The following is a 23,775-nucleotide window of genomic DNA, read 5'->3' on the forward strand; positions in this document are numbered from 1 at the left end:
CAACCAACCCGGAGACCTAACCCCTCCACCACCAAACCTCCATCTCAAATCCGCAAACCAAAAAGAAAAACTACAACAGCTACAACACATTTATTTTCAGGCCTACTACACTTCCTAAACCTGATTTCACCTCGTTCTTATTTCCTAATTGAAATTAGTGACATTTTCTTTAACGGCTGCAAAGCAGATTATTGTAAGTAAATGAATTAGAATGCTACCTACACATCGCACTAAGCGTGCTGAGTCAAAGGGGAGCGGATTTTAATGCAAAAACTTAAAGAATCACCAGAGGAGAAATAAAAAAAAAAAAAAGATGTTCTGTAATAATGCATTTATTTTCTCTCTCTCTGTTTGGGGGGTTTCTATTCTTTTCCCCCTCCTGTTCAAAGACGCCTGTCTGTCTGTCTGTCTGTAGGGAGTGTGTCTGATATTTGCTGAAAAGGGCTGGACCCAGCAGCGTACACAGCCAGCCAGCATCCTTGACGGGTTATGTTAATGATTTTCAGAAATACTCAGGCCAGGAGGAGCGGCACACTGTATGTCAAATCACGTTTGCCTATGTGAAATGAAAAAAAAATTTGCAAGTACAATCGCTTTTGCTGGGGCAGATGGACAATAGAGGTTGGAGGCATGAAAGGAACTCCCTTCTCCCCTATGCCTTTGGGGAGACAATATTTCTCTTTCATTCTCTGCCGCTCTCTGAAATAGACTTGATCAAAACGTCTGATTTTCCTCCAGAAACAAACTGGATTTTCTGTGGCTTTTTTCATCATATAATCAAGAAAAAAACAAAAAACGTACATCTGAGCCAGGAATGATCCAGATTGAGTGTCTGGAGTGCTATTTAATTCTGGCTGTGTTCTTTTAACAACCAAGCCAATACTGATTATTGTCCAAGATTATTCCTTTTTCTACCTATAATCATACCAACAACACAGATGTAAAAATGTCCTTTAATTCCTCTCCGCTGAGCTGCAGTTCTCCTTCTCTACATCAAGCCCTCAACATGTAATTTGATGGAAAGTGTTAAGCCACAGGAGGGAGAGTCAGGAAAAGGCCTCGGAGCTGCAGAGGCGGCGCAGATAACCTCCTATTATCGGAAACAGAGTGTAGGTGACACTTATGGCAAAGAATAGGAATCGTTACACAGACGTAGGTATTCAACACTTTGCTCAATATTTCCAAGTGTTCGGTTTCACGCTGTGTTACTGAAAAGGTTACACAGTCCTCTGCACAGTAATGACTGGCACGCATTGGCTCATGTGTGAACGTTCTGCCTCCCATCCTGAGCAAACATTTGATTTTCAATCATTGCAAATTTCTGCTACATCTGCCTCTGCGGCGCGAGCAGAATGGCTGCTCGTTCTTCATCGCTGCGATCTAACAAGTCATACACCCCCCCAAGACTCTCTCTCTCTCTCTCCTCTCTCTGTCTCTCTCTCTCTTACACTCAACGACACACACTCCTCCGCCCCTTCACTGTTACTAACAACTGCAACCAAACTTGATGAAGCAGGTGGGGTCAGGCTACATTTGTTTAAATTAAAAGACAGATGTGTTATATGCAGCCATGATAAAGAGACCGGGGGGGGGTGGAATCAGTGAGTGTGAGGAGGGGGGGGGGAGTGCTATAGAAACGCCGGCATCTGTCCCGTGAAAGATGACTGAGCTGTTACAGTTAGAGCTTTGAATTATGGGCCATTACTAGCCGAGCAAGATGCAATCCCTCTCCTTGAAACCTAATTTGACAAAACAACGAGATGACTCGGGGAGTAAAATGACAAATGAAGTTATTTGATCTGTGTTAAAAAAAAAAAAAGGAAAAAAAAGAAATAATACATTTTGCAAAAGATGATTGCAGTGGAAGCATGTGGAATCAGCAGTAATGCATTATTAATGACCTTACCGAGCCCACAACACCAACATGCTACTGCTCACATACTTTTGCTTATGATGCTTCTTTAACGGCTGATATTTCTGCTGCGATATCTTTTATATTAAGTAATTAGTAGTTAAGTATTACATTACACATTAATAGAAAAAGAAACATTAACCTATAGGGCTGCACCATCTTAGTCGATTTGTCGACCGATCGCTTGTTTTGGTCTCAGTCGACTAAGATTTATTTAGTCGATTTAGTCGATTTTTAATGCTTTTTTCCTGCTGAATGGGTTATTTTCAAGAATCTTATGAGCACATCTCTAGTAAAGACAAGATTTAAAGTGGTTTGTGTGATTCTTTATTGAGAAACTCCATTTAACAGATTTTTTCTGTCAATTAAATCAACTAATCGATCAGTCGACAAAATCGTGTTGAGTGTTAGTCGAACAACTTCTTTAGTCGAGGAATCGACTAAAGTTCTGAAACTTCTGCCAGCCCTGTTTCCTAAATATTATATTCCCATACATGTTGTTTTTTATTTTATTGCGGATTACGTTTGTTTTTGACGCATCACAAATATGTTTGTAATGATAGTCTGCGGAGGTCAGCGTAGGGAGGACGTCGTGGGTGGTTGGATGGGTCAAACAAACACACCCAGGAGACTGCTGTTCATGTCCTCTGTGTGAAACTAAAACTCACTTATTTTAATTTACATCCGTAACTTAATAACATAACAAACGTAGTCATTTTAAACCAAACCTTGATGTTTTTTTACTAAACCTAACCAATAATTTTGTTGCGTTTTTTGTTTTATTTTGTTTCAATTTCCAACGTCTCCCTCGAAACGTCACTGAGAATGCAGTTAAGTTGATTGGGAACATCATTTTGTAGGAGACAGGTTTGACTTTTTCGAATGCAATATTAATATCTGCAGCCGTACAAATCTAACATAAACAGCAGCCCTGCATTATGTTTATTACTGATTTATGAACAGCCTCAGTAGTAACTTTCCGTTACTAGTAGATCAATCTTTTATAAGTACTGTACTTCAGAGCTGGATTTCTCTCATCTTTATTGTTCTGCTTTATTATTATATTTCTTCGCTAGCTCTCAGAGAATGGTCTTTAGTGCAGCGCCCCAGTCAGAGACGCCCACTGTTTCCTTTCAAGGCCGTCACATTACTATGCAACCAGCTTTTACAGTACGGCTTAGAGCTCCCCCAAGCAAATTGGACACCCCACAATGCATCGGACAAATGTTGTCCCCCATTGTGGGTCTTTCTGCAGGCATTCTTTATCAGGTGCTGAATGCAGAGGCAGCAATGAATGAAATCATAGGGGGGTGGTGGTGGTGGGGGGGGGGGGGGGGGGCATCATCGAGTGGTGATGGTGTTGGGAGGGGTCACTCCCTGAAACCTCACAAGAATTCCAGAACAATCCGTGTGCAGGGTAGAGCGCTCCTTTTCCCACCTCCCAGGGTTTCAGGGTTTCTCTGCTGACAGGCAGGCAGGAGGGATTCGACAAGGCTGTCCCCTTTTCTCCCTACTGCTTTCAAAGCCTCCTTTCCATTAACTCACCACGCCGCACCTCGCCTAATCTGCGTGACCTCCACCACCGAGGGACAGGGAGCAGTTTTTTTTTTGTACCTCTCTTTTTTACCCCTCAAGCCTGCGGCCTTTCTGTGAGTCTGAGAGCACCTTTCCTCAACACTTTTCTCTCTAGCACAAATATACCAAACAGGTTTAATATGCAGCATAAAGTGACTATCAGGGAAAGCTAGAGTAATGATGAGCTATAGTGAGCATTTCACTAATAAAAGGGAGGGATTTGATCTTTTACTGTGCTGCAGAGAAAAAAAAAACGCTTGTTCCCCAGAAGAAATGAGTCAAGAAAAGCTTTTTTTTTTGCTATTGATTTCTTTTGATAATTCAGTGTCAGGAGGAATTGTAGGCCTTCTCATTGGCAGTGCAATTTGTAGCTCTTCTCTCTCTTGGTTCTTGCCTCGCTATTTGTTGTCAAGATCTTTACGCAGTGTGTAATAATGGGGAATTATGGTGCCTATATTGTTAACTCTTAGTAGTCCGGTAAAAAGCAATAGTCCCATTATATGTTGATCTGACTGGTGTCTGAAAATGAAACAGCAAGCGGCGGTTGGAACTGCAGCTCGATACCAATGACTTCCCCTCGCTCAAATTATTGCCATGGTGTTTTTTTTACACACTCAAGAAGCAGTTCAAACAGAGACTTTTATCGTACGGTACAGTACGTGTCCATTGTGTTATCTTAAGCAGCAGAGCGCGTGAAAAGAGATCTTTCATCTCCAGTTGTTTGCCGAAGGATCTGGTTCTCACGCGCTGGTTTAAAGTGCCGCCGAGGTCGAAGTTGGCAAAGCGCTCGCTGGAGACGGCAGAACGTCTGTCGTCTCCGCTCCACAATGGTAGAAAAATTCCTCCAATATAGCAGTAACGGTGTGCTGAGCTGTCTAGGCACACTCAGAATGCTTTGCTAAACAGGAGTTTATGCATTCTACGCACTCGTGGGCACAGATGGCAGAACAAACGCTTGTGATTATACTTTTCATCGAGCACAGTGATATGCATATTTATGTCTTTCCAAAAAAGGAAATAAAAGAAGCATGTGATTTACACGTTCATCTACTGAAGTAGAATCAAACCCTTTTTTTTGGAGGGGGGTTCATTGGAAGCAAAAATAATGAAGGCTTTTAAGGGGGTTCGGATAGATTACCGTCAAATGAAGGATTTTAGTGTTATGTTTTTGGTCCGTTTGGTGGATGCTTTAATCCAGTTCCAGTCAAACACTCCACCAGAGGATTTTGCAGATTAGTTCCTCTTGTCTGATTGATCAATAAAAACACCTGGTGTAGTTTTTGGCTGGAATGAAAGTGTGCATACTTTTATGTACATAGTTTTACACCCCTGCAGTTTTGCTTCCATCACGAGCGCAGACATTTTTAGCACGGTGGATGAATCGAATGAGAATACCACGCTCTACCTGTTGAGCTGCACAGCGGAGCCACTCACCTCACATGAAAGCATATTTTTAACCCTTTTTTATCTGTTCTTTTGTGGCCCACAGGGAAGCCAGATCAACCAGATCCCCACCAAGTACAGCCAGGCGGAGTCGACCAAGTTCCTCGTCCTCACCGTCGTGTCCATCCTGTGCATCGTCGGCGTGCTGCTGGCCTCCACCGTGGTCTACTGCCTCCGCCACCGCTCCCACCACAAGCTCAAACAGAAGCTCACCAATCTGGGAACAGATACTGGCAGCGATGCTACCGCCACCTATCAGGTAGGAGATGCTACTGCACCATTTGTGCATTTAAATTTGAAAAGATTTTTTCATAACTGTAATAAAATATGCAGGATTGGGATGGTATAGAAGCAACACCAGTCACCAGAAAACAATGTTGGCATTGTAGGTTTCTGCAAACCACACGATATGTTGAATATCAACATTTCTGAACCAGAAATACGTTTCATATCAGCTTTTTCTCACGCTTGAAGAAACGCACAATGAAACATGGTTTTCGTTGTGAAACGATTGATTCATTTTAGGCACGTTTAAGGCTAGAAAAAAGTTCATGGTTTGTGTTCAAATAACAACGTAACTACGTAATGTAACAACGTAATGTAACAACGTAATGTAACAACGTAATGTAACAACGTAATGTAACAGCGTAATGTAACAGCGTAATGTAACAACGTAATGTAACAACGTAATGTAACAACGTAATGTAACAGCGTAATGTAACAACGTAATGTAACAACCTAATGTAACAACGTAATGTAACAGCGTAATGTAACAACGTAATGTAACAGCGTAATGTAACAACCTAATGTAACAACGTAATTAGCATAAATAAATAACAGCCACCCTTAGTAGACTCGCGTAACATTACATAACAAGTGTAAAGTCAACGTTGATTTTCGTTTCACAGGGACACGGACAGCGGTCTCCTGGGTGAAAGTCCTGTGTTTGTTGGACCCATCTACCACCCCTACAAACCCACCCGTATAGCGGGCTTTCTCACTTGTTATACTCATTATTATACCACCTAACTTTAAATAACGGTCGCTCGATATACTACTATCTCTTGCTATGACCGAATGCAAAAACTATGACATTCAAAATATCTGTGGTTTGCAGAAAGGTACATTTTTTTTCCCTGCTTGGCAGCTGGGCTGATAGAACAGTGGTTCCCAAACGTTTTTGCCTATGACCCCTAATTTAACCCCTCGTCACCGGATTGCATTGGTTTACTGGTTGTAACAAGTTCAAGAGTGATTTTTTTTATTGATTTATTTGAATCTTTTTAGAGGTACAAGTATTTAGTAATTCACTGGGGGGGGGAAGCAAAGATAAGAGGAGAGTCTGTTAAATTAAAAAGAATTTAGTATATCAGAAATCTGTTTTTTTGATATCCTGTTAATCATGTACTTTAGTAACTCCTCAGATTTGTCTTGTGACTACTGGATTGTTTCATACAAATCAAATAGAACTGTGCCAAAAAAAAATCTGATCTATACCAAGTTTTTCATTTATATGGTATATGATATATCACATAAAATGTGAATGTATATAAAACTCAAAATGCTGAGTCCCTTAATAATGCTTTTAGATGCTTTACTTTAGCAGCATTTCTAGTGTTGGCGGCTGAAAGCTTTGACTTTGGGACTGGTGAAAACCTTTAGTGTGGGAGTGTCAGAGACATCAACAGTTTTTTATTTTATATTGTCAGGTTATAACTAGATTGATTCTGTGTGGTGATTGCTCGCCATACTTAGTCGCCTGCTATAATTTGTTGTTTGACATGAAGCGATATCACCAATCCAACAGGTTTTCCACCCCAAGTCATTTCCATTCCCCTCTCTGCTTGCTGTAATTATCCTTTGGCCGGAATAGCCGGGTGTGAAATTTAATTTACAGAATCCAATATTAAGTGGCTTTTTGAGCAAAGAATTAGATTGAGATTTTTTTCCGTCTCTCTCCCTGACCTTTTCCCCGCCATGTTTTTAAATGAGAGTGGTCCTGTGAGCATTGATTTTATAATGAGCCCGGCCCATCCCCTAAGTGCTTACATTTTATGCTCTTCTCCGGGGATTTTTAACTCCTGAAATAGACCGCACTGCTGCGTCAGAGGTTCACCTCAACACTAGGGATTTATAAAGATTCATAATGTTAATTTTTTCATAATCTATTGTTTACTAATGAGGAAGAAGATGGAAACATAAAATATGAAAAAAAGACTCACTTCACAGGATTTAACTAAGTAAAAGACTGAAAGTCTGACATTCAACATGTCCAATGACACCTTCCTCTGTCTACATAAAATATTTGCTTTTCCTCGGGTGTTTGAAACTTATCTTCACGGTTACTTGCCTCCGAGATTTTCGCTTTAAGCCTCTAATTGGAAAATGCTAATTAAAATTCACACGTAAGACTTGTGTTTACGCATTATTCATTTGATTAATAGCTCACAAAAAACTACTCGTGTTGCTCATTCTTGGGAGGTTTACTCAGCCCCGCTTTGCTCTCCCAAAGCCCTTCCAGTTGATTCTCTTCCTTCTGTCGTCTTTATCGAGTCTCGACAGCGAGCCGTCGTCATCCTCAGTGAAAGACCTCAGTGTTCAGCTCCCATCTTAGCCGTGTAAGCCTCGTCTCTTTGTCAGAGCTTGCTGTGTAGAGGGGTTCCCTGGGCTGGATTCTGTCTGTCTGTGTGTGTGTGTGTGTGTGTGTGTGTGTGTGTGTGTGTGTGTGTGTGTGTGTGTGCAATCTCTAGGGCTACATGCAATTAAAGCAGACAGGAAGCGGCAGGCTGCCTGACGGCCTTACTACTGCGTCTCCTTCATACTGGCTGTCAAACACACACACTCGCATACACACATAAACATGCACACACATATATGCATGCACACACTCGCCAGCTACTGCATGTTAATGATTCTTGCCCTTGGCGCGTTTGTTTGAGGCCTCACTTCACACACTCTTACACTCGCACACACACACACTTCCATTCTCGTCACCGTGCCACTAGCTCCCTGTGAATCCCCTCCACCTTCAGCTTTACGCTCCTCCGCTCCCCGGCTTGTCAATCAAACGGTCCCCGTGAAACCGCAACAAGGGATTGGTCGACGCTGACAAAGGTGACGTTGATTGACAGGCGTCGACAGAGGAGCGTGTGTGAGCGCTGGGCGGGGAGATGGTGGATGATGCTCGTCAGTCAGTCAGTCAGTCCCTGGATTACTCCGCTGCCGACATGGGAGTCTACAACGTCGCCTTCAGTTTATCTTTTACATCGGATTGAAACTTTTATCTGCTCCTAAAAGTCCTCGAAGTAGAAGAAACTATCCGCCAGCAGGGCGAGATCATTACAGTTGATTGCGGCGGAAGTTTCTGCATGGATTTTCCTCAAATCAAGAGATGTTATCTTGAAGCAATATTATCCTATTTAAAGATATCATCACCCGCACCATGACATTTGTTAAAACATGAGAAATGCTTTGCAGATATCTCAACATATTTGCATATTTTCTTAATTTTTTTTAAGACACAAGACCTCATAAAATGACTTGTTAACATGTTTTTTAGCCCTTTTTTTTTCCTCACACACTGCGCCTGTTTTCTCTCTCTGTCTCAATTTAATTTCGAGGACCTTCACAGGCACGATAACATCGTTTTTATGCTGCCATAGAATAAGTACTAAACACATATCCAGTACATCTGAGTTTAGATTAAACAAGCAAACAATAACTCTTGTTCCCTGACTGTCCTACACCATCTTTCTCTCTGTGTCAACTCTGTTTTTTTTTATTTCCTGTCTTCTCTCTCTCTCTCTCTCTCTTCTGCTCTTGGACAAATACAACTGTTTGCTGATAACAACCTTTCATTAAAAGGGGGGTTGTACAAGTCAGAATCTATGGCCCCGACCATGGCTCTGAAATATCAGTAAATCAGAATCTATGGCCCCGACCATGGCTCTGAAATATCAGTAAGTTAGAATCTATAGCCCCGACCATGGCTCTGAAATATCAGTAGCCTAACTGTGCTGTTATCCACGACACTGTCTGTGGTTCTGACGTAGCAGACAGATTTGTAATAGCAACTTTTTCTGAGTCCTACCCTTCTGTCAGTTTCATCTTGGATCTATAATATTCTCTAAACTATATTGCTAGGGGGTGGTATTAAAGAATACAGAACCAAAAGAGTTGTTTATTGGGCAGTTCACTAGTCGCAGGTCATTGAAACAAACTGGGTCCATCCCTCCCTTAAATAAACTAATCATCTACTGTCTCTTAAGAAGTAGTTTAAGACCCCAACCATAAATTAAAAGCATTGGAGGTGCCAGGCTTTAGCTTCGGCAAGTGGACATTGTCAGCGAAGATAATCTGGGGTTTTCGTCCAATAGTACCTCAAACATTTAACCCAGTCCAATTAAATCACTGCTGAGCTCAGTTCTGATCCGTCCTTTACGATTCTGATTGGTTTAGGAAATTTTAACAAGCCAGCGTTTTTCTTCCTATATATGACAGAATAGCTTTTGCAACACTAATTTAGTCATTAGTCTAGCAACTTGAGTCCATGCTAATTTTAATTCAACATTTGCAGATAGCAAGTCTTTCAGCATGGTGACTGCCTGAGGTTCTACCATGAGAATAAACATGGTAGCTTTGGTTTAGCTTCCATTTCTGGTCCAAATTAGTTGAGTTTTCAAATCTACTAGCTTTGATGGTGATATCTTAAGCAACTGCTTTCATTGAAATACAGGGATAAAAGAAACAATAACTAACATGCTTACTGTTTGTTGATGATGATACATTTTGAAATTCTAACAATATTAAGTGTCAAAAGTTCAAAAACGTCCACTTTTATCCCTTATCGAAGCTTTATATTCTTTATCGGCTGAACTCTTTTCTGGACAGAACTCTCATACATGTAGTTTTAGTGGATTTATTTCTTCATCACATTTAAATATATGATTGTAAAAGCTCTCAGCAGCTGCAGTCCAGACACATTGGTATCGGTATTGGCTCTTTTCTTCAACCCTTCAGTCCCCTGCCCTCCCACCCTCCCTCGACTCCACCATATTGTATCATGTTCCCCCCTTTTATTTGTTTGTTTGTTCAAGCACAGAGGCAAAATACTCGGATGAAGGCCCCTACATTTGTTTTGGTCAGAAGGGCGTGTAAACAGAGGCGCCCCCGTGGGCCCCGATGGGCCCCGACGGGCCCTGCTGACACACCCCGACCCCCAAACCCAGTCTTCCTTCCCATTAGCGGGCTTTTATAAAGAAGGGGTACTTTGGGTGGCACACGCCTCCCGTCACTGACACGCCCGCCGTCGCCCCGGGGTGATGCATGATTCGAGACGGTCATGTGGCGCCAAGTGGATTCCCTGGCATGGCGCCCATGAGAGGGGGTTGTTGGGGCTTTTCTTTTAACCTTTATTCATGCAGGGAGGGTTGATGAGGCACACATGCACTGTTAAAGCACCGGCATTGATCACACGTTTCCACATGTGTCTAACTTCACAGTGGTAACTGTTTTTATTGCTTTCAATGTGGGCACTCCCTTTTCTCGTACCTTTAGCGGTGATGATTGATTTATTTTTGGGTGGCCTAAAAGAACATTGTTTCAGGCCACCAAACAAAATCATCTTCAGGACATAGGAAATCATATTGGTAGGCTTTCCAGAAGTAAAATAAATGTGACTTCTCTTATATACTGATGGTTCATTTGCTAACAATTAAAAAAAAAAACTCACATAATTTCTGCTGAGTGTTTTTCAAATGGTGCAATTGATTTTTTACCTTCCAGACGGACATTTGTTTTCATTAATTTCAGTTGTTTTAAAATCAATTTGAAAAGACTTACGGCTTTCTAGAGATTGACCATCCATCATGGTGAACATTTATCCGCCTTTATTTATTGTCAAAGTTAAGGCAGTTGTGAGAATGGATGGATGCGCCAACATCTTAGAAAAAACAAAAGCATTTCATTCATGAGCTGTCACAAAAATTAATCCAGAAGACAAAAAAAAAAGAATATGGAAGTCCTGGAAAATATAATTTTCTCATTTATTGCGTTCAAATGTCTGCTTTTTGGCAGGAGACTGAACTATTAGATGTCCTTGAACACAACAACAATGAGGAGTTTTCAAACCACCCAAAATGAAAAAATGAACTAACAGACATATTGGCAATTCATGAAAACCAATGCTATGATATACCATAATCAGTGAGTGCATAGTTTAGTAACTTGACATTTTCACGGTACAGTTGATCCTGTTTCACTTACAGGCATCTGTTCATCCACTAGGCTCCCCTGCTACCACGCTAAGCAGAGACAAGACTGAATGCTTATAAGTCTCCTTGGGAGTCTGACTTAGTCTCACCTACTCTGTCATTAAGGGCATAAAATAAAAAGGCAACACCGAGACAAAGCTGGAAAATGCACACCAGACTCTCATCCAGATCGTAAGCTGCAGTGATTAACGTTGACGCGTCTCGCCACCTGATGAAGTATGTATCGTTGAAAATCAATACGCTGTAAATAAAGATACTTGTGTTTGTATGGAAGCAGCTCGGGGAGGGGATTTCAGAGGCGCTGTAAATTTGCGCTGTTTAGACTCTAAACCTGTCTTGCGGTTATATTATTCCTTCAAATTTTTGCCTTTTTGTCCTCTAATTGGCTCTCGGGGGGAAGCCATTTTGAATCAGTTTTAATTACATCATAAAATAATTCGCTGCTGCTGCAAAGTTCACTGTGTGGGCTCGTTGAAATATGAATGCTATTGATCGTGTGTTTCCCTTCCAGACAAAACACCCACAATGCGTGTTTTGTGCTGATTGGGCTCCGTGTTGCTGAGGATGTAGCACTGACGCACATACGGGGAACCAGACTAACTGCTGTATTTAACAGCCAGGAGGGGTTAGACCAATTTATGGGGCCAATATTTGGTTATTATTAAACATCCCAAATTGACCAGTTAGCGTGATCCACCGCTGGTATCACAGAAATGCTTCTCCTGACTGTAACAACCGTCTGGGAAACATGCGGTGACATTTAATCTGCTTTGCCAAGAAGAGGCTAAAGGGAGAGCGATAATGTGCCATGATGCTTCAGATGCTTTTTCCTTCCTGGTCTGGCTAGATTTCAAAGTAGTAAAATCCTTGAAAGTTCTGGCATGAAAATGATCAAATAGAAAGGTGACCAATGGGATGAAATAGCAGATATTTGCAGCTTTAACCCAAGAAGTTCAGTAACAGTGTCAGCTGTCACAAAATTAACCCAAACTGGTTTTCCAAATCCTGTAAAGGTGCATTGCAGCACATACTGTGGTCAATGGTACATTGTATTGTATTCCAATCAATGTATTTCAAGTAAGGGGTGATATACATTGAACCAAAAACAGCGCAGAGATTGACAGGGTTAATCAAGGTCGTAATGGAAAACCTCATCATACATTTATCCAGTTATAACCTCCGCCAAAGAGGTTATGTTTTTGGTTTGGTTTATTTGTCTGTTTGTCAGCAGGATTACGGAAAAACTGCTGGTCCGATTTTCATGAAACTTTAGAGAAGGGTGTAGCATGGGCCGAAGAAGAACCCATTACATTTTGGAGGGGATTCAAACCATGGGACGGATACAAGCATTATTTGCTCTTATGGAAACAGCCTTGGTGGACGTCTGCGCTCCCCAATGCCCTTCTAGTTATACATGTAACTATTAAATAAATGAATCATTTGATACAGAATATTGATTAAAATGGTATTATTATGATATAAGATGATTTACAAGCTCTGCGGATCTGTAACCATAGAAACACAACTAATTCTGTTAAATCTATTTAGCCTCCAACTATCAACGGAACATTTGAAAAAATGAAAGTGATGTTAAAATGTCGTGTTTTTCTGCAGCAACCAGAATGTTGAGGGCCACAGTGAGTTGGGTTAACAAACACATTTTGGCAAAAAAACTGATTTCAGGACATTGGCTTATTGGCTGGTTTTCAGGAAAAGTTTATTTTATGACACTTAAGCTATTGGGCTGCAACTAATGATTGTTCTCAATCATATGTTGATGATTTTGTTTGATTAATCGATTAGTATTTTGGTTCATTAAATGCCAGATTATGACAAATAACCATCAGGATTTCCCCAAAGGGTGACGTTGTCAGATTGCTTGTCTTGTCTGACCAGCAAAAGTTGAAGATGGAACTAGTAAATGTTTGCCATTTTTCTTGATAAATATCTTAAACGATTATCAGAATTGTTGTCGAATGATTTTCTGCTCATCCATTAATTATTGTAAGCTGACCAAACACGTACATTTTGGAAGTCCAAGGACTAGAACATCTATAAATGGAGCAATGCAGATTGTATTTAGCTCTTTTCAGTGCTTCCTATAGTATCTGTCTCTTCATTCTCATGTTTGTGTTTGCCTCCCAGCAGCAGTGCTGCCAGCTACCGAAGCACTTTAATAATCTGCACACATTTATGAGTCTGTGTCCGAGCTCATAGATCAGTGTCAGCGCGCCGACCTACGAGAATATCAGTCGGATCAGGTGCAGACTAATGAAGGCCTGCTTACATTACCTCCACCGTCAATCAAACCGGTTGTTAGTTAATCATCAGCATCGCTCTCATTAAGAAACACAGATACCCACAGAGATCCAGCCCACATCTTCTGCTGCAGCCGGTGCCCTTCGTAGTGTGATGTATGGTTTCACATGTAGAGGATGTGACAGGTGACATTTACTGTTGTGTTCTTTTAACTTCGTGCTTATAGGCTGTATAAAGTGGACGCAGTCACCATGACATCACCCATCTGTGGACCATGGTTTTGATCCTCAAGTTTGACATTTTGGTCGTCGCCATCTTGGTTAAAAGGTTAAAGTTTTAAGACAACGTCTTGGTTTAGTGAAGAAGACTTGAAACTAGTGATCGAGACCATAAACTCATGTTTACAATGTTTACTGAGGTAATAAATCAAGTGAGAAGTAGGCTCATTTTCTCATAGACTTCTATACAATCAGACTTCTTTTAGCAACCAGAGGAGTCGCCCCCTGCTGGCTGTTAGAAAGAATGCAAGTTTAAGGCACTTCAGCATTGGCTTCACTTGCCTACAAGCCTATTCAGGATTAAATTAATTGGGTGGTTCGAAGTTTATTGTCTTTCTCGAGGGCCCGTTGATCTGACATATTGATTACTGATGTATTAATCGTCACATAGGGGTTTGTGATCGACAGCAATATTGTTGACCCTAGGTAGCACTCTTTTTTATAACTGCATTCCTGTGACTAATACACCCATTTTCCTATGCTATAACTTCACATTGGCCCTTTATTTTGAGGTGTTTTAGATTTCATGGCACTGTCGGTTGGTCAGCCGGTCAGGGAAATGTCTCGACAACTATTGGATGGATGGCCAGAAATTTGGTACATACAGTCATGTCCCCTTCAGGATGAATTGTAATCACTTTGGTGGATCAGTTGTACCAGTCTCATTGAGCTTTGCGGTCCGTCTCCAGCATGTACAATGAGTAAAGATTGCAGCTCTACATTTAGAACATTGTCTTTGTAATTGTCTTGTCTCCGGTATGAAGAGGCAGTCATTCACTCACTGACGTTCCTGCTGGGAGCTGTGGAGGGAAGGCGTGGAGGGATATCTCAACATGGTGTCACCATTTCATTGTGGTCACATATCCAGCAGACAGAAAATGACAGTTGCTCAGGAGTCTGAATGAAGACATTGTATTTGCTGCTGAGACACTGACTGGCATACTTAGCCCAAAAACTTTTTCTAAAGTTTGTATTTATCCAGGGTTTGCTGAGCATGCATGCTGTTCATCCTGAAAGCAGGCCAGTATAACAGCAGTTGGAGGTGAAGTGCTTTGTGGTAGAAAAGTTGTACTCATTCACCACTTCTGCCCAGATGTTTGCAACCAGTCTGCAGGATTTCAACTAGCTACGTTTTTGGTTCTGCTACCTTTACTCTTACGATTGTGGTTTTGTTGTGGCTTTATGTTTTTTATTATCCATCAAAGGTGGTTTTACAACAAATCACACCTTAAATCATGTAAGTCTGACTGTCACATGATGACCATGTGACCTGGATGACCCAGCCTTAGCTACTTATGTGTGAGTTCAATGTCCACCCGATTCAGGTCATTAAATAGATGTTATCGGTCACTATAAGTACCGTAGATGTGGGTCAATATAGGCCTACTATGTCTACTACGTTGTAAAAGTGAATGCGTTAGGTTTAGGCAACAGAACTCCAACTTCTTTAGGTTTAGACAACAAAACAACTTAGCTAAGTTTAGGGAAAAAACACATCTATGGCACTTACAGAGGCCGATAACGCCTATTTAATATGCCTGACAACAGTCTAATTGGCTGGAATGTCCCACAGAGGTTTAAAAGCCTGTGACTTCCCATCAGTCAGTAGAACTAATGAAGCTCGTTGCATGAGCAGTAAAACATTGTCAATGCTACACTTGCAGAGATGATTTGACGTTTTATTTGCCTAGCTTTTCATTGATGGTGGCGTTTTAAATTTGAAGAATTGCGATGTCTCTCCATGACTTTTCCTCGAGCCAAAGTCATGCAAAATGCACCCTTGCAAGTTTTTTTTTCTTACAAAAATAAATATTCTCTGGTTGCAGACAAATAATGATGCTGTCAGAAAGTGAAGGTGAACACATAATGGTGGGATTTGCAGCATAGCAACATACAGAGTAAAAATACAACCCATCAACTCTCCACATAAAAGCAGTTGATACTTCTCACCCTCCGTTCATCAAAGTGAAACAGGGTCACCCGAGGCAGTCGCAACACATCTGAGGCTGATCTGAGCCTGACTAAGAACATTCACTGTGAACACCGCCAGGTTTAACTGTTTCATTCCTTTTTGAAGGTTGCGGGGTAGAGCAAGGCAACGGTGTCTACTATGAGGGGTTTGATTCTGTCATGTTACTTCAAATGACCACCAAATGTCTTTTAGTTATACTACTACTACTACATACTAATACTATGTTACGACACTACAAAGTCCCTAACTGCATGACAACAATGACTCATCTGTCTCCGCCTTTCCTTCCTGCAGGAGCTCTGTCGGCAGCGCATGGCGGTCAAACCTCCGTCTGAGCGTCCGGAGCCCATCTCCTCCAGGATCAACAGCGTGTCTTCTCAGTTCAGCGACGGCGGTCAAGCCGTCAGCCCCTCGGCACGGAGCAGCCTCTCCTCCTGGAGCGAAGAGCCCGCCCACTCCAACATGGACATCTCCACCGGTCACATGATACTGGTGAGTTTCCTGTCGCTTTGTTAAAATCATCACACCGAACGGTGGTAGTGAGAGTCCTGCTCCTGTACACTGACTGTAAATATTCTAATAGTCAATAATGAGGATGTGACTCTGCTAAATCACCAAGGACATCAGTTTAAATGAGCATGATGTGTTGACGTCAGACGACTTGTAACTGGTGGATTTCAAGGATACATTCAGGGTCTTGGAGGAGGATCGATAGCTGTCTTTCAATTTTGCACAAAATTCTGAGATGACTAATGGTTTCAAATGTGTTTTTTTGTGCTGACTGAATCAGTGGGACTGATGGTAATTTGTAAATCGAATCCACCCACTTCCCATATTGCACATCCAGAGTTGTTGAAAGTGGCTGACTGAAATTCTGAACAAGAATTTATGGAATACTAGAGAAGGAAAGTACCTTCTGAAGGAAGGGTTTCGTTAGTGAAGGTCTAAGAGAACAAACTCTTAACTTCTTTTTCAGCTATTCGTCTTGTGTTGAGCTCATTGATGCTAATTTCTCCTGTTGGAAAACAACAGCACCAATCCGAGCTGTGGAGGCACTATTAAAGGGGTAGTTCAGATCATTTGAAGTGGGGTTGTATGAGGTACTTATGCTGTCTTCAAAGCCACCAGACTCCGTTAACAAAAACAGTAAAGATAAGTTTCACTTTCAGTTCAGTTCCCCATCGGAAAATATTCTAAACTAGAATAGCACTCGGAGAGCACAGACCTCCGCCTTTAAAAACAGATCACAGCTCACAGCTGGCGGTACCGTGAGGTGGTCGGCTTATTATTAACACGGTGTGTTTCTGTGTAACGTATCGGCGGATGCCTCTCTCATTCAGCAGCCTTGTTATGTCTGTATAACGTTACACTACGTTGTCTCTCATCCCGTCATCTACCGCTTTTTTCTTTCTCACCGCGGACGGCCAGCAGCTCCCGCACACACATCCACACACGTATCTCTCTGCTCTCAGAAGGAGGAAGGAGACGGGGTCATACGTCATCAGTCACACTGCGCATGTGTTATACCCTGTGGTCTTAATGCTCAGGCTAATCGGAATTCTTAAAAAGATTCCTGAATCCAGATCATGATCCGGATCGCCACCATTGTTCATTGTGCCACACCCCACCCCTCCAAAAAATGTCATTCAAATCCATTGCAAACTTTTGGAGTAATCCTGCTAACAGACAGACAGACAGACAAACCAACAAACCAACGCCGGTGAAAACAATACCTAATATAGCATACACTTAAACTGATATTGATTTTTTTAGGTGTTTAAAATCCGTTTTGTTGCTGCCCCCTTCCACAGCAGTACATTGCTTTGCTCCCGTGCTAGTACTACAAACTGCGGCGCCCCCATCGCCATCTACTGTAGGTAATACACTGACTATAGATAAACACCTCATACAACCTCACTTCAAAACATCCAAACCATCCCCTTAAGAATGGGGCTGCAATTGTTGTGTTCTACAGGCAGAAAAATTGCTGCATCCATGAAAAATCGTCACAAAAATGGCCACAAAACGTATCGATTAGCACGGATAAGATGATGCAGCAACTCTTAAATCAACTTATTTCTTTGAACATCGAGGAAAAACATGAAGATAACCCAGGCTCCATTACTTCAGCTTCTGTGTTGATTTAAAATGACATTGGTGGGATGAATATGTCACTCTCTACTAAATGTCTATTCCCAAACAGAAATGTTCTTACATGAAAATGAGGTCAGACTGAATAATTAAATGAGAGGAATTCAGTCAGATTATCAGGTTGAGTTCATCCCTCAGTGTTTTACTAAATACTGATATTTCAATGTGAGCTTTATTTCACTTCTAATGGGGATGTTGCAAGAAGAAAAATCACTGTAATATTCTTGCCCTAACATTTCTACAGTGTTTTTTACCTTTGTGGTCGGTTGTCTTTCTTTCCAAACAGCTACCACAGTTTTTCTACGCTTCCTTTATTTCCCTTTTATCCCAAACATCCCATCTCCTACTTCTCTTACCCCTTAAAACCATTTATCTCTTTCAAAACCAGTGGTTTTTCTTCCATGTCTCTGTCTCGTCTGCATATAGCACTCTTTTCTCTCTCTCGCACACACATTTCTATTTTCTCTCCCATCTCACTCTCTCTCTCATCTTTCTCTCCCTCTGTGTCTTTTTTTTTGTTTCTGTACATCTCATTACACCCACAGTTTCTATAGACAGGCTTCTTACCCTCTTCTATTCTGCAGAGGAAAAATCTCTATTGAACCTCGGTCGCATTTTGCAGAGCGCTGTCGTAATTGCGACATATAGCTATTCACTTCAACCACCCACCACCTACAGCACCACCTCCTCCTCCACCCAACCACCCACCCCCACCTCAGCCTCTCTCTCTCCCTCCCTCCCTCCCTCCAATGCATTATGAAGCTGCCAGTGAGATGTGACAGAGCGGGCTTTTTTGATGTGCTCAATAGGCACAAAGATACTAATTACCCCTGAGATTTGCACCAGAGTTGTGTTCAGGAGAAACAACTCCCTCCGCAGCCCCATGCCACCGCAGAGAGCGGCTCTGTTGTTTTACACGAACGCACAATCCTAGCTAAAGTGTTTCTTTGGCAAACGCACCCACAGTAGGATGCGATGCATGCTTTTGATGCGATGCATGCTTTTGATGCGCCACGGTCACATGTGAATGAAAATAGATTTGAGTTTTGGAGACGGCGAGGTCTGAAGTTCTTCAAGTACGTTTGCTTTGTCTTCTCCAGATGAAGCCGTCTCAGCAGAGGTGGCATCACTTGAGAGATAAGAGGGATGAAATGAAGTGTTGCTCATGTTTTGTTAAGTATTCATTTGGTGTGTGGGCCACCGTCTAGTCAGGGTGATTATTGAATTAGTTATAATATAGAGACTAAATGGTGTGAGGGGAGGATGGAGACCAAGTGCATCTGATGTGGCCGTGATGATTAGTAAGATGTTGTGTAGGTGATGGTGATGAATATCCACTTGAATGGTGATAAAATCCACACAATTCAACTTCAAAGTTCTTTTTCCACTCAACATACACAATGAGCCTCATGCCAGAAACTTTTCATCTTCCTATCCTACATCTCTTACGTCAGATTCAACAAACCTTCTGAACTGTATAAACTAAGTTGCTTGTTTCAGCCCGATGCCTGGAATGTAGCATCAGCAGTGGTTTCAGAGGACCAAAAAGAAAATATTAAACGTAAAGCTTGATAATGATAATGATGATAAGTATATTGATTTTGCACTAAGGTTATTTTTGTTATATAGTCAATTTTGGTGTCATATTTAAACCCCCAATTCATTCAAATTAAGGCATTATATAACCTTTAAATTAAACATGTTGTTTTCCTCTATGGAGAAAAAAGTAGACGACCTGTACATGGGCCGTATGACAGGTCTGGATCACATGTGCATTTCAGTCTTACCTGGGAGAAAAGTATGAGGTATGAGAAAACCGATGAATGCTACAAACGCTCTTAAATCACTCGTACATGTCACAAATCTGTTTGTAGGATTTCTGGCATATTTGCTGGTCCTGGGAGACTATCCTTGCCATTGACATTATCAGTCGTTCGAATGTTCAAATTAGGGCTGTCAATCGATTAAAATATTCAATCACGATTAATCTCAAATTAATTGCACATTTTTCAAAATGTACATTAAATGGAGATTTGTCAGGTATTTAATATTCTTATCGGTGCCTTTATGCATATGTATGCATCAATTAACAACACGAAACAATGACAGATATTGTCCAGAAACCCTCACAGGTACTGCATTTAGCATAAGAAATATGCCCAAATCATAACATGGCAAACTGGAGCCCAACAGGCAACAACAGCTGTCAGTTCCTCACCAAAACTTAGTAGTAGTAACTTTGGAGCGTTATTTAGCCTCCTTCGTTACAAGTATGACATGACATGATGCCAGTGGATTCCTTAGGTTTTTTAGTTTCATATGATGCCAGTATCTTCATACTAGCTTAAAACCTAGCCCGCTACAACCTAAACATCGCAAGTTGAATTAATGCCTTAAAGAAATTAACGTTAGCGTTAACTTTGACAGCCCTAGTTTAAACGCTTTAAACAATCTGCAAATAATGACTCCTTCCTCAAAGGACGTTGTTATGGTTCTGCAATGCCTCTTGGGTATAGGTTCCTGACTTTGACAGAAGTTGAGCACTTCAGGTTCCATGTTGCTACATTGATATTGGACGACTCTTCCAAACCCTGTCTTTTATAGTTAAATGCCAGTATGTCTAAGATGATCACTCTCTACAACATCTGCACATTGTAAAACGGTATGGTTATGGTTAGGGAAAGATCCTGCATGGCAATGGTTCAAATGAAACAGTTCCTGAAGGCACTGACAACCTATTCTGTTGTTCTGGTGTGAAGACTTGTTGAACCAATCCAAGTCTGGATGTGATGTGCTGAATTTGACCCCAGTATCAGTGTTGTGTAAAGATGTGCAGTATAGATTTAGATTGAGATAGATGTAAGTGTATACTGTATGTAGGGAGAGGGAGGGAGGGAGACACGGAAAGTGAGAAGCCTTTAGAGCCTCGGAGCAATGTTTGATTTGCTATGTCGGTGATTACGATCAATATGAGAAAGGGGGAGATTCACGTCCGACTGTAGCTGCATTAAAAGGCCAAATCATTACAGGATAATGTGATCCAATTGTACATGAAGAAAATGTCTGCTATGGTCTTGTTCTGCTACATCCAGTGACTCAGCAGAGAGGCTAATGAGAGGAAGGAGTCTATCACAGTTTCCATTTAAAGGACCAGTTTGTAACATTTAGGGGGATCTATTGGCAGAAATGGAATATAATATTATTAACTATGTTTTCTTTAGTTTATAATAACCTGAGAAGAAGAATTGTGTTTTCGTTGCCTTGGAATGAGCCGTTTATATCTACATAGGGAGCGGGTCGCCTCTCCACGGAATCCTCCATGTTGCTCCACCATGTCTCTACAGTAGCCCAGAACGGACAAACCAAAGCTCTAGAGAGGGACAGTTGCGACAGTTGCGTATTTGCGTCAGCCACTGTAGCTCTCCAACACGCTTGGCACACAGGAGAGGCTTCAGTTGGTTGCAATCTCCTCACCTCAGCGCTAGATACCACCAGATCCTACACACTGGACCTCTACTAACTGGATTATAAACATAGTCTACCCCAGGGATCAGCAACCTTTACTATCAAAAGAGACATTTTAGGCCAAATAAAATTTTAAAAAATCTGTCTGGTGCCGTAAAACATTTGAGCATTGTGATGAAGGTAACACAGCCTATTAAGTCTAATGCAGTGAGGGCCTATAAGTGCAAATGAGAGGCAGGACATTGAAGAAACATCTCAGGACACTTGGCTGGAAGCTGCTGCTGCTGGCTTTTCAGCAAATCCAGTGTGCTTGTTCTGGAAATGTCTTTCAATTACTTTTTTTGTTGGCGAATCCGTCCATGCACTATTAAATTCTCTATTTTCCTCTGAGACTTTTCTTTTTTGGGGGGATTTAGAATCCATAGCTAGTCTATTGAGCTACTGAGGTTGGGCAAAATTAGAGGATAAGGCACCAGGCTGTAGATGACGCGCGTTTTGGTTGACTGAAATAATTTAAAACAAAATTATTCGGTGTATAGGCTATGTAGGAATCACCGTAGACCTACAAGAATGATAAATAAAAATGTTAAAAAATAATCGTTATTCATTTCCATTAATTTATTTTTTTAAATCCACAGGGAGCCACTGGAGAGGGGCTAAAGAGCCGCATGTGGCTCCGGAGCCGCAGGTTGCAAAGCCCTGGTCTACCCTAAAACAACAACTCCAATGTTTTATACCTATGAAACCTGTCCAAATGCACATTAGGTGCCTGTTGACGGCGTGTTTAACTGTGCGTTTTTATTCCATGGAGGACATAAACAGGAATGAGCAGTGAGGACATTTGTCAGTCACAGGATGCTCATTCACACAGAAAGTGATAATGTGTGATTCTTAGTTAATGTGATGAAGCTGTGAGCTTTCATTCTTTCTTTTTGAATTGTAGCAATGAAGGAAAGTGAAAGTGTGGCACGAGAGCTGTGATTCAGTAACGCACACACACGGAGCTGGAAGTGTGTTTCAGCACCACGGACAGCTCCACACACACACACAGCCAAGCAAACTGCAGCTCTGATTGGTCCAGACCGTCTTTGTCCTCCCACAATAGACAGCAGAGGGAGAGTTACATAATGCCATTGTCATGTGGAAACCATGTATCTCCAAAATGTCAGCTTCTTCAGGTTTACTATGCATGTCCGCTGGGTTTTGGGAGCCTTTCAGAAGGTCACATTGTTTTGTCAGCCCACAGAAGGGCATATAAACCATCAGCTGAAGTTAAAAGATGGAAAGAAAGAAAGAAATGTGAGTTATGAGGTTTTCCCATAACAGTGACAATCTGGGAAATTGCAATTTAATGTCTTTTACCGCCCACCAAACATCCTCTTTAGTAAAGGTTTTATGGATTTGCCGACACTATCCTCTTTTCATCCATCCTCCATCTTTCATTCATTCGTTTTCCTGCATCTCGTCGCTGATTTAATGTTTTCTTTTGTCATTTTCTGCAGTTTCCTGTTTGCTCATCATCTTCTACTACGTCCTTTCTGTTTCTTAATTGCGTAATTTTCTTTCTTCCCTTCAATGTTTACTCATCCCCCTTTTTCTACCTTTCAACTCTTTATGTTTCTTTGTATTGCTCTTTCATGAGCAATACAAAATTGTGTCCTATTTTTCTATGAACTTTTCCTCCTACCTCCTCTCCTTCCTCTCTGTCTGTCATTTCTCTTTCCATAATTTTAAACAATGCGTATTTGTCACTGCTCATAGCTTCTTTTCTTGCAGTTCTAGCTCTTGGTTTTACAAAAAAATATTCACACTTGCAAAAGAGCTCATTTCAGATTCACATCATGATGTCAACTAGAGACCGAGCATAGTTCCATGGCAACGAAACCGGGACCCAGTCGTCTTGTTTGGGGGGGAAACTCAGAGCTGAGGGGATTTTTTTTTTTTTATGCCGTCACAGCGAGAGACCAAATCCATCACGAAGCAAGATGAGCGCAGCGCCGCCATGGAAAAGCAAATATTTCATCTAACGCCCTGCCACGCACTGGAGTGAGGCAACTGTTGAACGATTAATACAAATCACGGGCGTCGCAGAAAGGAATAACGTGATGGCTGATGAGCTGCGGCGCCCCACCTCGCCCACCAACCCTCCCAAAAAATTAATTGCCTCTCGTAAACCCCGAGCAAATTCCATGTCATCATCCACCCACTGATTTAAATATGAGGAGAAACAGCTTTCACCATCTTATCTAAGTTAATGTATTACTTGGTCCCATGTGACTGGGACCGAGCGCCCGCCCACACCACCACCACCTCCTCCTCCTCCCCCAACATCCTCTATGCTTGTGTCTTAAGAGGATTAGTCGACTCTATATATAAAGCACATTATCTTGTCTTTTGTTGCTGGCCAAGTAAGTGTTATAGATTATACTGCAGCGAGGGCCTCCATCC

At 41.6% G+C, this 23,775-nt stretch overlaps 1 protein-coding gene across 1 annotated transcript in view; it reads left to right on the plus strand.

Annotated features, from left to right (window-relative positions):
* Window positions 1–23,775, plus strand: part of LOC141777748 (receptor-type tyrosine-protein phosphatase N2-like) — a 284,709-nt gene that overhangs the window by 207,325 nt on the left and 53,609 nt on the right. The window contains exons 13-14 of the mRNA XM_074652276.1: window positions 4,977–5,189; window positions 16,006–16,203. Coding sequence (XP_074508377.1) covers window positions 4,977–5,189; window positions 16,006–16,203 — 411 coding nt within the window. The remainder of the gene's footprint in view (window positions 1–4,976; window positions 5,190–16,005; window positions 16,204–23,775) is intronic.

The sequence above is a fragment of the Sebastes fasciatus genome, chromosome 11 (assembly GCF_043250625.1).
Source record: "Sebastes fasciatus isolate fSebFas1 chromosome 11, fSebFas1.pri, whole genome shotgun sequence".
Taxonomy (NCBI): Eukaryota; Metazoa; Chordata; class Actinopteri; order Perciformes; family Sebastidae; genus Sebastes; species Sebastes fasciatus.